The sequence below is a fragment of the Alexandromys fortis genome, unplaced genomic scaffold (assembly GCF_014885135.2).
Source record: "Alexandromys fortis isolate MF-2015 unplaced genomic scaffold, M_Fortis_MF-2015_v1.1 scaffold_182, whole genome shotgun sequence".
In the NCBI taxonomy this organism is placed as follows: domain Eukaryota; kingdom Metazoa; phylum Chordata; class Mammalia; order Rodentia; family Cricetidae; genus Alexandromys; species Alexandromys fortis.
The window spans coordinates 243,536-257,646 of record NW_026068068.1 but is presented as its reverse complement, the minus strand read 5'-3'; the positions used below and the strand labels follow the sequence as shown (position 1 = coordinate 257,646).

Sequence of the window (14,111 nt, the reverse complement as noted above, 5' to 3'; positions counted from 1 at the left end):
CACATTCTAGGAGCACATCTAGCTTGCATACAGGATGGCTCACATTCTAGCAAAACATTGTGAGAGTTCATCAAGCTACTCAGAACAACATGCAAGTCAACACTTACCAGCTGTTGGTTTTGGAATTACTCATTTAATAACTTTGAGACCACAATTGACTGTAGATAAACGGAGTCTTAGAAAGTGAAACCATAATTGAGGGTTATAGCTTTGGTTTTTTTTTCCCCCAAAGTACATAGGATAGAAACAGAAAACTGTATTTTATACACATATTCGTAAATATTTCTAAAACTCTTACTGGTATGATTCATCAATTTCAAGTAAAAATTATTGAGTGCGATTTTAATGTGACTATAATTGTTTTACTTTTTTGTTTGAAGGAGCTATTTCATTATCACAAAATAACTTTTTTCCCTTATGCAGATGGAAATGATTCCGTTTCCAGAGCCCCTGTTTGTGGAATTTTTGTGGATTTTGTAACAGCCTCACATCGCCAGAAGAGCCGGAGTCAGGCCCTCAAACAAAAGTAGGTATATCGAGGAATTTGGCACAGGTATTTGTGTGTGTGCACACGTTCTGCTGTGGATGAAATCCAGGGCCTCGTGCACTTTAGCAGATGTTCTCATTGAGCTCATCTCAGCTGTAGCTTTGCATTAGTGCATTTTAATGAACCCTTTCTCAACACGCTCTTCAAACCAGAGTTTCCCACTTTTCATTGTTGACTGTTGAGGTAAATTGGGGATTGAAACCAGTATCTTGTGAGCTATGTCCCTAGCCTGGTCAATTCCTTCATTAGTAATACGGTTCCCTTTGTGTTCACCTCTTATTCTGGTCACTGTGTACTGTTCTGTATACTAGATGCTTGCTCTCTAATGACTGACTGTTGTGACTCAGCCCAAGAGCCCATGGTCGTTTAGACTCCAGCAGAATCACAGTCATACATTTCTGATCAGGTGGACAGAATCTTGCTAGGCAGATTGAGCTTGACTCATGTTGCATTGTGGCTTTGTGACACTGATCTCTTGAAATATAGGGAGAAGCCTCCATGACCCAGTGGTTTTTGTATTTGTATGCTTGTAAAACTATCACCATGAAAATGATACCAAGGTCTGCCACCAGCTCAAGCATTAATTAGACCCTTTTGAAGCATGGCTTTCTTTAGCCATGGAGTGTCTAGATGTCTCGATGTGGGGAAATAATTCTCTAGGCAGCCCAAGGTGGGCGCAGAACCCTAGAATACTCATCTCAGAGCAGTCTTTCAGATGAGTTAAAAAATGTACGATATTGATCCTGCACTGGCTGAAGACCATAACTTAATTTTGGCCTTTCACAAAGTCTATGATAAATCAGTGATGTTGAACCATAGTGGCTGCAGAGCAAGGCCTGGAGCCACAGAGAAATGTTGCAAGCAGGATAAAAGGGTCTGGGAAGAAAGCTTTTTTCTTCTTGACTTCTTTCCCTAGTCTTCCACCAGATGGGCCTTGAATGACCAGTGAGTAAATAGAAAAGGTGATGCTGCCAGTGTACGAATGGAGTCATAAGCTATGCACTCACAGAGTTGTGTTGAACAGGTGAAATGTTAAAACAGTGCCATGTCCCAGTGTCCAGTGGGTGCATAGGATAAAATCTTGACTGAAACATCTTGACGAGAACTTTGAAGAGGTAGTTTTCTAGGATATATCAGATGTATCTACCCAGTGATGGTATTGAGCAGTGTATAGTTGTCAGAGCAACATTCCTTTTCGAATTTCAAAGAATTAGGACAGGACTCTGTAGATGGAATGGCGGGCTGCGTTCCTGTCACCCGGCTCCCGGCTGCCTGGCTAGCTTATACCCTGAAATAACAACACACAAACTGTATTCATTTAAACACTGCCTGGCCCATTATATCTAGCCTCTTCTTGGCTAACTCTCATGTCTTGCTTAACCCATATTTAGTAATCTGTGTAGCACCACAAGGTGGTGTCTTACCGGGAAAGATTCAGCATGTCTGACCTGGCAGCTTGCTCCATCGCATCTGACCAGAGAGGAGAGGCATGGCGTCTGGCTCACTTCTCTTCTTTCCAGCATTCTGTTCTGTCTACTCCACCTACCTAATTTTCTGACCTATCAGACCGAGCAGTTTTCTTTATTGATTAACCAATGAAACAACAGATTGACAAATGACCTTCCCACATCAGGACTCTACCTCTTTCTGTGATGAACAGTTTGTATAAAAAAAGCAAAACAAAACAAAAAACCCAAAAACCTCTGGTTGAAAACAACTGTGAAAGTTGGGTCTAAAACATAGTAGTAAGCACACACTCTGAGATGACTGCATGAAAAACTAGTAACAGCTAGGACCACCAGTACCCAAAGGACCAAGCTCTGCAAGACAAGTGGAGAGTGCCAACTTTGTGTTGCTACTGTATTCCCATTGCAGAGGCTGTATGTGGTTTTCAACGTGCTCAATTCAGATAGAAAGCAAGAGTAGGAACTTCGGCATTCGCTTAGGGCTAGGGAGATGGAAAATGAAGTCTAGGATTTTGAAGTAGCAGAGTTCTAGCTAAACACCCCTGACTTTGGTTGAAGCTCCTAGGGCCTCCATGCTAGGAATAAAGGCAAGGCTGAAGTAGATCTGATGTCACAGATCATGATACTGAGCCTCTGCTCATCCTAACAGGACCTGTTTAGTGTGACCTACTTCAGTGGATTCTCCTTTCCAGGAAGAAATTAAAAAGAAAATATCCAAAATTTGTACAGAATTTTCTACTCATTGCCTGTTGTCCACTAAATCACTAGACACACCAGAGACTGGGGTCAGGTCACTAGAACCAAGAGCGAAACCAGAGTAGGAACAGGACCATGTGTGATCCTGAGAGCAAATCAGTTGATCTGCATTTTTAAAATAAAATTATAATAACATGGTTATGTATAAATAAATTGACAAGCAATGAATTTGATCAGAACATTAAAATCAATTAGATAATCAAATTTTAGGTGCTTTCTCCAAAAATACAATAATTGAAACTAAAAATTAGGTGGCTAAGTTAGTTTAATAGCAAGTTATCAGAGGTGGCAGGGTTAGGGAGCTGGAGAGAGGACAGTGGGAAATTTTCAACTTGAAGAGAAGATAAGGAAGGGGAGCTTATAAAAGAGACTGTAAAGCCACAACACAGAGTGAGAATTATCTGGTGTGTGTAATTGAATCCCAGGAAGGACAAGAGAAAGGCCAGGGTAGAAGCTGTATTTTAAGACATACTATCTGCAGATTTTAAAAAATCTACAAATGTAAGCAAGTTAAGGCTTGAAAAGGTAGAAGAAGCATAAATGTAGATAATAAAGAAGAACAAACAAAAGTACAGCAGGAGAGAATTCAGTCAGAATACTGAGCACTAGATACCAGGGGGAGAGGGGTCTTAAAAATAGCCAGAGAGGTGGGGAAGCTGCAGCTTGAAAGTTGGAGCAGACAGCTTAAGTGGGGGCTTTTCAAAGGAGAATGTCGGCCACAGTGACAAACATGCTCCAAGCGCTCAAAGTGAGCAACGCCCTTTAAGAACTAAACTAGAAGTTATGCATTTTCAGACCTACAGAAACCTGGAGAATTTCTTACTCACAGGCCTATACTAAAAGAAACAGGTATTTTTTTTCAGGCAGAAGCAATTGATGACAGATAAAAACATGGACTCCTAAAGAAGGGAATGACAAAGGGAAGGATACGTTTTTATTTTTATTTTTTGGAAATGGAAGTTTCTGTCCCGCCCAGTCCCACAGCCATTCAGTCCCAAAGAAACACACAGAAGCCTACATTAATTATAAACTGGTTGGCCTATTAGCCCAGGCTTCTTATTAACTAACTCTTACATTTTAACCCATAAGTTTTGTCTGTGTTAGCCACATGGCTTGGTACCTTTTATCAGTGAGGCATTCTCATCTTGTTTCCTTTTGGACTGGGTGACAACTGAAGACTGACCCTTTCCTCTTCCCGGGATTCTCCTGTTCTCTTGGCCCCGCCTCTACTTCCTGCCTGGCTACTGGCCAATCAGAGTTTTATTAAATCAATACAAGTGACAAATCTTTATGAGACCATTGTCCCACAGTACTCCCCCCTTTTCTTGTTTTCAAAATAAGAACTCTGAATCTAATCTCCTTTGTTTACCTTTTTTTCTTGACCATTATCCATAACAACTTGTAACCAACACTCTAAACAAAGACAAACATCCATAATTCAATTTTTGGGAATGTGGGCAAAGTTTCTAGGCAACTTGATGATTGGGGGCACTGATAATCTTATGGGGACCTAAAGAAAATTTAGGATAAAGAAAATTAGGTCCTGACTGGAATATTCTATGAGACTTGATCATTTCAGTTAGCAGTCTTGAGGCTGTTTTGGATGAGAACTCAAAGGAAACTCCAACAGAGGTCCTCTGAAATATTGGATAAACTGGGCTTCTATTGGAGATTTTTCAGGGGGGGGACTTCCTTAATCAAACTTGATTTTTCTTAACCCAGAATGAATCCACAGCCTCTCATTTCCTGTGGAAACAAAAGCAAACTATCTTCTCCAAAGTAACACATCTTTTAACTTAAATTTTGAAGTCAAGGCATTTTCAAAATATATAGGTTGGATTAATCCAGCAACATTTAAAATCAAATGTCTTTTAGCAGCTGTTGTTCCTTCCTCAGCAGTCAAACAATTTGAAGACAACACAATAATATAGACTGTCCAGATTCTCTGTGTATTTTCCATCTTTACGTGTATTTTTTCTATTTTTTATTTATTTATTTATTTATTTATTTATTTATTTATTTATTTATTTATTTGAGACAGGCTTTCTCTGTGTATCATTGGCTGTCCTGGAACTCACTCTGTAGAACAGGCTGGCCTCAAGTTCACAGAGATCTGCATGCCTCTGCCTCCCAGATTCTGGGACTAAAGGCTTGTGCCACCACGCCTGACTACTCTTTCCTTTTTAAAAGGACTTTCTGTATTCTTTTTCTTTTCTCTCCCAAACATATGTAACTTTTTAGAGTTTTTTTTTCATCTGAATCTGTCTTTACTGTATATCTCTATCTTTTTCTGACCACATGAGTGTTTCAACTGCTAAGCGCTGTGGATAGATTAAAGCTGCTTTGGCAACTGGCTCCACCCCATTTCTTAGCTTTTTGAGAGTCTAGTTTCATGATGGAGGTACTGGCGGGAGCCACACTTATTGTCACAATTCTGTGGAATTTCTAGGTCCATGCCACCACCAAGAAGCCTGATCCGGCTGCTAATAAACACTATTTAAGTGTTTGGTGGCAGAGCCTCTTAAAAGAACTGCAAGGTTTTTGCCTCTAATGCTGAGTCAGAAAGCCCTTCTTAAAGGAGCTGTGCCTCTGCTTACCACCAGCCAACAGAGCCTACCAGAGTAAACACAGTTACCAAGAAGCTGCACTTGGCTCTGTTCTTGTCTGTCTAGAATCCTTTTTAAAAGCTTTCTCAGGCTTGTCCTTACATTAAACAATGTTGTGTTATTGCTTGTCCAGTTAGGACAGCATACTGTCAGCAATCGAGGCAAGGGCATTTTCTTGCCCAGTAGTTTACTTTTGCCACAAAAAGTCAACTCCATGTGGAGTTTCTTTGATACCCACTATCTTCTCTGAAGTAGATTGGTGCTACCAGGAGCAGACATGTCTCATTGTCATAAAAAAAAAAGAGCCTTTGTTATTAAAACATTTTACATGCCATATTCTGTATAACTCTGAAATGTTTGAAGTGTTTGTTTGACCTTGAAAACATACCAATGTGACTACAAATTTGGTCATAATAAATGACTATTACTAACCTGCATTTCTTTATTATCTTAAACATTGGTAATAATTTTCAAAGACTAGAAATTTATATTACATTGTTTTTTAATTTTTTTTATTGATTTTATTGAGCTATACTTTTTTTCTTTGCTCTCCTGCCTTCCTCTCCCCTCCCCTTCTACCCTCTCCCATAGTTCCCATGCTCCCAATTTATTCAGGAGATTTTGTCTTTTTCTACTTCCCATGTAGATTAGATTCATGTATCTCTTAGGGTCTTCATTTATTGTCTAGATTCTCTGGGATTGTGTATTGTAGGTTGCTTTTCCTTTGCTTTATGTCTAAAAGCCACATATGATATTTGTCTTTCTGGGTCTGGTTTCTGAGTATTGAAAACATACTCAATATGTTTTCTAGATCCATCCATTTGCCTGCAAATTTTAATTTGGTCTGAAGGCTGTGCATTATAAGTTGTTTGCATTACATTGTTAAATGAGCTGTATAGGTACAATACCTTGAACAAGATTAGAGACATATGTACAGTATATTTTACCAAAAGTAATCTCAAATTTGTATCAATATACAAAATTTGTATACAAGATACAAAAGTCCAATCCAATATAAAACATTTAAAATTAAGAGTTAGTTCCTTTTAAAAAGTACATTAAAAAAATTCAAAAAAAGATGTACCAACAAAAAAATAAAATAAAAAGTAGATTCAATAATCTACCTTTTTATCTTTTTTTAAAAAAGATTTATTTATTTATTTTTTATACAGTATTTTGTCTGCATGTATGCCTGCAAGCTAGAAGAGGGTACCAGATTTCATTACATCTGATGGTTGTGAGCTACCATGTGGTTGCTGGGAATTGAACTCAGGACCTCTGGAAGAACAATCAGTGCTCTTAACCTCTGAGCCATCTCTCCAGCCCCCCTACCTTTTTATCTTATTTCTATATTCTTGCTTTTTTATTTTCAGATTAGATTCAGTAATCTACTCTTTTATCTTATCTATATCTCCCTTTTTGTTCTTTCAAAACAATAACCTTAAATCTAATTTCCTTTGTTTAGCTTTTTTTCTGACCATTACCAATAATAACTTGTAACCAACACTCTAAACAATGACAGATAATCCATAATCCATTGAACGACCAAAAGCCACCCACCCTACCTCTTGAGAATGTGGGCATTGTGTTCTTAAATTTGCTTCCTGATGTCTTGGGACAATGGCATCTTTAGCTGATCCTGAAAAGAAAAATTTGTGTTAATTTTGAAGTCCTGAGAGAGGTAGCTTTATCATTTGTTGTTCAGTCTCTGCACAATGAGAAAGTGCAGGGCTTGTCTCAAATCCTGGCTAGAGTAATCTGTTAGGTTGGATCATCTCAGCTAGCCACCTCAAAATTACTCTGAGCAGTTTGTAGTCCAAAGCCAATCTTTAAATGGACCAGGTGGAATCGTTGGTGTATGCCCAATCTTCTTCAGAGTTTACTTGCAGAGAATATTGATATCTTAAGTCAGATTTTTCTTTGATTGGTAATTCTTTCTGGATTCTTTCTTCTTCAGATGTCTAGATGTCTCAGGTCTCCTGAATTCTTGAAGATTGGTATTTTCTATTTTCCTACACAGACAAGAACAGAACCCTGCCCCAACACTAGTGAGGTTTTTCTATAACTTGTATGGTTGTCACCTCTGTAGATGAGCTGTCGTTTCTCTTTATCAAGGAGTTTCTTCTTTTCAAACTGAATATTGATTAATTTTGGTGGTATACATATCTTCTCTTCTCCAGATCAATAGAAAGTCAAGTAGAAAACTCCCAGAAGTTAGAAAATTAAACATTGTACTTCTTGGTGAACATAAGCAAAAGAAGAAATTAGGAGAACCTTTGGTGCTGGTGATCAGACTGAGGGCCCCATCCATACGACACAAGTGCACTGAGTCTGACCCAGATCCACAAACTGCTTTCACCAGTGACAAGGGAACCTCTATCTGTGGGGTATGCTGACCCTATAACAACAGACACACTTTAAAGAGAGAATGAGAAATATCAGTGGTGCAAGCAGACATGCTAAGCCTGGGAAAAGACAGCAATTAATTAGAAATTCAAAGAAATGCAATAAAAGGTAAGAGCACAAATCTGTAAAATTGAAAGCATTTGCAATAAATTCAGCAAAGTCAAAATTATTCTTGGAAATTTGTCCTAAAATTTATAAACTTCATGGAATGTTGAAATAGGAGTGGTGGCAGGGCTGCGTCCCCAGCACCCCGGCCGCCTGCTAGCTCATGCCCGAAATAACAACACACAAACTGTATTCATTTAAACACCGCTTGGCCCATTTCTATCCAGCCTCTTCTTGGCTAACTCTCGCACCTGGACTAGCCCATTTCTAGTAATGTATGTAAGCACCCCAAGGTGCGCTTACCGGGAAGATTCTAGCCTCCGTCCATCCTGGGTTGGAGCTGCCTGGGAGAGCTGAGCATGGTGTCTCTGCTCCAGAGAGCAGAGCTATCGAGTCTACCCGGGAGAGCTGAGCATGGTGTCTCTGCTCCAGAGAGCAGAGCTGTCGGGTCTCTCCGGGAGCAGAGCAGAGTCTGACCTCACTTTCTCTTCCGCCAGCATCCTATTCTGTTTACTCCTCCCACCTATGCTTTAACCTATCAGGGCCAGCCAAGTAGTTTCTTTATTGCTCAATGACCTTCCTCCATCAATGGAAGGTCTTGATTAAGTACAATAAAGAAAGAAAACAAAGACAGTAAAAATGGAAAAGAGAATATTACTGCAGATCTTACTAAAATTAAATAAGATTGTATGAATAACTGCCAATAAAAATTTAGGTGAAATGAGTAAACTTTAGAAGGATGCAACTCATCACAATAGATCTAAAATAGAGTAGAAAATTATGCTTAAATATATTATGCTCATTAAATGTATTTAATACATAAATCACTTTCCCACAAATTAAAGCACATAGTTGGCCTATCATATTTTAAATACCTGAGGAAATAACTCCCATTTTCACAGATTTCAGAGAATAGAAAAATAGGCACATTTCCAACTTGTGAATTTTTTTTTTCTGAGGCTTAGCCAGACTTTGGGTTAACATTTTATGGCTATGAAAATAAAAAGGTGTGTGTGTGTGTGTGCATGCATGTGTGTGTGCGCATAGAGTGGGGAGTGGGGACATGATGCTTTATTGGGGACTTCGTCTTACTTGACTGTTTAGGATAAGAAGTCCCTTAAAAGGCTATCCAAATGCTGGGCATTGTTGGCACACTTTTAATCCTAACACTCAGGAAGTAGAGGCAGGTGGATCTCTGTGAGTTCGAAGCCAGGCTTGTCTACAGAGTGAGTTCCAGAACAGCCAGGCCTATACAGAATAACTCTGTCTCAAAAAATGAAACAAGGGCTGGAGAGATGGCTCAATGGCTAAGAGCATTGTCTGCTCTTCCAAAGGTCCTGAGTTCAATTCTTAGCAACCACATGGTGGCTCACAACCATCTGTAATGAGGTCTGGTGCCCTCTTCTGGCCTGCAGACATGCACACAGATACAATATTGTATACATAATAAATAAATAAAAAAGCTCTAGCAAACAAACAAACAAATAAATAAATAATAAAAAACCGAAACAAAACAAAAACAAAAACAATTCCTCAAAATTGAAGGTAGTAAGTAGAAAGATACAGGCTGGTGACCCGAGAATAAGATGGTGGAAAAGTGACAGCAGCTGTAAAGACTCTGAGTGTGAGTGGGGAAGGACAGGTGAGGAGAGAAATGAGAAAAAATAACTGTTGCGACCCTGTGGTGCTGTGAGGACCGTTCGCACATTCATAGTATACTGAACACCAGCGGTGTGGGAGTGCTTACCAAAGTGGGAGAAATATCTCCTTTCTTGCTCAGCTTGCTTTAGACTTGGGGGAGGTGACAGTGGTCAACTAACACAAGTGTTGAATACAGAGCCCATCACATTAGGGCATCAGGGGGAAAAAAACCAACAATATAAATGGTTGGGAAGAAGACTGAGGCGGCAAGAGGAAGCCAAGTGACAGGTGTTTGGGTGCCTAGTGCACTGGATTACTGGTGTCAGATGCTGTTTCCTGTAGGAGCTGGCTGCTGTAGTGTCCCGGAGAAGGTGGGTGGCAAACCTGGCTGTCACAGGGGCTGATAGTACAGAAATGTCATCCAACTAGCCAACACACTAAATCCTGGAAAAAAGTGACTTGCCAGTCAGGAAAATTCTGGTATACATATATTGTGACTTTGTCAGCCTCAGTGTACTGCAATGGACCAATTGCACATTGGTTCATTTTTTTTTTTTTTTACGCCGTTACTTTGTGACTTTATTTAGTTTCTTTTCAGCTAGGGCGCTGATGTAGAGTTTTCTATAAGTTAAGGAAACATTTGGACACTGCGTTACACCCTCAGCTTTTATTTAATTATTTAAAATAATTATTGAGTACTTGAGACAATCTGTACTTCCTTCACATGACCCTAAAATACACCCTCCTGCATGTCTCCAGGTATATTATTCAATTTCTTTTCATTTCTAATTTGTTTTAAAGGACAAGAAGCACAAAACTGCTCCGGCTTATTGATTTAGATTTTTCATTCACCTTTTCTCTCTTGGACCTACCACCAGTAAATGAATATGATATGTATATTAGGAACTTCGGGAAAAAGAATACCAAACAGGTTAGTAAAAGATGTGTTGTCTAATGGAAGGATAGTATGTGTGTGCCATGTATGCACTCTAGAATATGGGAATTGGAAATGTCTCTGGAGGCTGTGTTTGCGAGTGTCCTTTATAACTTGTACTCATAAACTCAAAGGATGCAAAGTCTAAAGACGGCTTGTTGGGTACGATGAGTGATTGGTACACAGGACAGTGTCTCGGTTTCTTTTCTGGTCATTCTGATAAAATGTCCTGACGAAATCAACTTAGGGGAGAAAGATTTATTGTAATTCACAAGTCCACGTTACCACCAACCATAGTAGGAAGGCTCCTGAGAGGAGCTCATGTTCTATCTGCAGTCAGAAGAGAAGAATAATGGATGCGTGCATAGTTGTCCTCAGCTCTTTTCTCCCTTTTATACAGTCCAGAACCAAAGCCTAGCGAATTGTGTCACCCACTTTAGTGCAGGAGGTGTATCCTAACCCCAAGAACGCTTACCTTTAAATCTTTAAGTTTACTAGCTTTTTAAAAATTGTAGTTGCTATTTATTTATTTATTAAATTTATTTATTTATTTGTTAAACATTTCTGCCTCCTCCCCACAGTTGAGCATAGCGGACAATGTAGTTGCTTTTATCTTGAGTAATTTGCTCTGAAATTGAAGCTAGGTGTTAATTCTAGCCCTCTTTTCTCTTTAAGGCGTATGTTCAGTACAATGAAGATAATGTGGAGAGAGACGTCCAGACTGAAGATATAGAAACCAGGGAAGTGTGGACCCAGCACCCAGGAGAAGGCTCTGTTGTATCTGGAGGTAACCTTGGTCCTCTTGGGTGTTAACTGTCTACTCCCCCCCCCCCCCTACAGCCCCTCACAGTAGGTTTCACGTTGTTTTTTCCTAATTCCCTTTTCTTGTGTTTCTTTTTGTTGTGGTTGTTAATACATGGCTGTGGAAGCACCCTTTCAATATTCTTTTGAAAGAACAGATTCTCTCATGTTAATGAATGAGATTAGAGCTATTGAATCACAGGGAATCATTAAATTGGCCTGATTCCATATTCCAAATACTCATCCTATGACTGCAGGACAAACTCTGTTCTGAGACTGGGATAGTTTGTTCTCATCAGTATAGAATTTTCACTTTTTAAGTGTAATTTGAAGATATGTTCCATCAGTGCAGACCAGAGGTTTCTAGAACACAGGGATGTGCAGCTATTCAGATGGATTATATATTACTGTTTTTGTTGTTGTTGTTAAGAAATTGTCTCTATACAGCAAGAAAAATATCCTCAAATAGACATCACCGTAAGAAAGCTCTAGGTGTGGTGTTTCTGATTCCAGGTGCTCTAGACGTATTAATCTACGTCTAGATTAATCTAGACGTAAAAAAATCTAGGTATTGCAGATTTTTCATCTGTGTAAGATTGACCTTGGTGCTTTTATCTTTGAGGGTGTTAGATACTCAGGCTCACTTTGCCCTCTGAAATATTAACATCATATTTAGCAAAGGAAACAACATATAAGATGGCATCCTGTGACATTATATTAGTATACTATTATAATGCAAAAAGGAATTTTTAAAGTTATGATATAGTGAAACCTAGCACCAGACACCCTGGTTCCTTAAGACAGTTGAGTCGGATTCAGCTCATGAACTTACTATCAAACAATGTGAAATTGGAAACAATCACAAATAGAGCCTGTAATGCAGTGTTCTGACTTTTCTAGGGTTCTCAGTATTTGCAACACTGCTTTGAATGCGGTGATTAGTAAAGCATAACCTTTCCAGAGTTGACTTTATTAACTTAATAAATCTGTTTTATCCTAGGTAGTGAAGAAAAGGACTTCTCTGATGTCACAGTTGTACCAAAGATTGACACCCCACGGTTGTCTAGTTTTCTCCGGGCAGCATGCCAGGTTCATTCTGTGTTGCATGTCTTCTTTTGTGTTAGTGCTTCAGGACTCATTATCTTCAGAAACAGAGCTACTGAAATCTTGGAGCTTTGTGACTCAGAATCAGTTCTTTGTTTTTAAGTATTATGTTCTTACAGATTATCAGTAATATACTTATTAAATGACACTAGGTAAATAGATCTCATTGAAAATTCTGTGTTTTGGGGTTCTGTACTTAATAATTTCCTGCAGTTGAAAGTAATTACAGAGTCTTAAGCCAAGCATGTTAAGCTGACAAAACAAGTGTAAATCTATACAGTATTAGTAAATAATACACTCAAGATTTTAACAACTGGCTATGGAAAATTTCAAAGTTCGTAGTTGTGAGGCTCCATGTGCTGCAGCTGATGACATCACCTCACTTGGCTCCTTCTTCCAGATCATTCCCCTTTCCCATCATTCACCTGATTATTTTGAAACTAACTCTAATCATCATAATTTTATCCCATATATATTGCAGTATAAGTCTCTAAAACAGAAAGATCTTTTGTTAATATAAAAACAGCTTTCACCTCAAAGAACTTTTATTCTAGAACCAAATATTAGTGACCTTGACCTGGGCACATGGATTTAGGTTACCCTAAATACCATGTTTCAACACAGTAAACAGTTTCATGAAGTTTTTTTGCAGAACAAAAGAAAATGCTAAATCAGAGCGCTTTTCAGATGCATTGTGAGAACCGCAGGTAGGAGGTGTGCAGCAAAGGGAGGAAGTCTGTGCTGTGGCCTCAGACGCTGACGGCACTCTTAGTCTTTGAGTTAGTAGAGTGACAGGTCGTGAGGACATGAGGACTGCACAAAGGTGGCAGTGAAAGGCTTTCAGGAGGGCACAAGGTAGCCTAAGGTAATCTGGCTTTGGATCTGTCCTATTCCAACTCTCCACAGCCACAGAGTTCTTTAACACGGGTGTGACCTACAAACTTGGTAGTTTCTAAAATACTAAGAAAAGTTGATATTCTAATCTCTTTGTTGTTGCTAACTTTTTATATAAACTTAGAATTTAAATATGGGGCAGAAATAAACAGCCTAATAGTGGTAAGCCTTGACAGGTTGCTTTAGGATCAAGCCTATCCATCATATTGTGATATGACTACCTGACATTTGCTTTGCCCCAGTGTCTCAGTTGTAGAGGGATTTGTGACTTAGAAAAAGGATCAGGTTTGACATATTTGTTACTATTATTAGTGTCTGTTGTAGTATAAAGTTTTTGGAGCTAGTAAGAAGAGAGTCCTTGGGCACAGTGCAGTGAAGAGAGATGAGACGGAGAGAACAGGCAACGACAGGGTTGGGGATCCAGGTCCAGCCTTTATCTCACTGGCTTCTTTTGTGCACACCACATCTCTGTCCAATGCAAACACAGTCCTGCCAGTCCTCACCTCACATTTGCTGCCTTCCTTTTACTAATTTCTAAGACTCCTCGCATTTTAGAGATGACCCAGTTAGATCATTTAGTGCTACTGAGGATGCAGTGAGTGCTGGCTGCCCGGTTCTCCTTAGGATGCAGTGAGGGCTGGCTGCCCGGTTCTCCTTGGTGCTTTTATCTTTGAGGGTGTTAGATACTCAGGCTCACTTTGCCCTCTGAAATATTAACGTCATATTTAGCAAAGGAAACAACATATAAGATGGCATCCTGTGACATTATATTAGTATACTATTATAATGCAAAAAGGAATTTTTAAAGTTATGATATAGTGAAACCAAGCAATTATTTGCAGAAATTGAGT

At 39.1% G+C, this 14,111-nt stretch overlaps 1 protein-coding gene across 4 annotated transcripts in view; it reads left to right on the top strand.

Moving 5' to 3' along the window:
- Positions 1-14,111, top strand: part of Dync2i1 (dynein 2 intermediate chain 1) — a 51,942-nt gene that overhangs the window by 15,383 nt on the left and 22,448 nt on the right. For all 4 annotated transcript variants that reach the window (XR_007588512.1, XM_050120865.1, XM_050120866.1 and 1 more), the window contains 4 exons: positions 424-526; positions 10,329-10,458; positions 11,137-11,248; positions 12,263-12,351. Coding sequence is in view for 3 of the 4 variants with exons in the window: in XM_050120865.1 (XP_049976822.1) it covers positions 424-526; positions 10,329-10,458; positions 11,137-11,248; positions 12,263-12,351 (434 nt within the window). In the remaining variant the exon portion in view is untranslated. The remainder of the gene's footprint in view (positions 1-423; positions 527-10,328; positions 10,459-11,136; positions 11,249-12,262; positions 12,352-14,111) is intronic.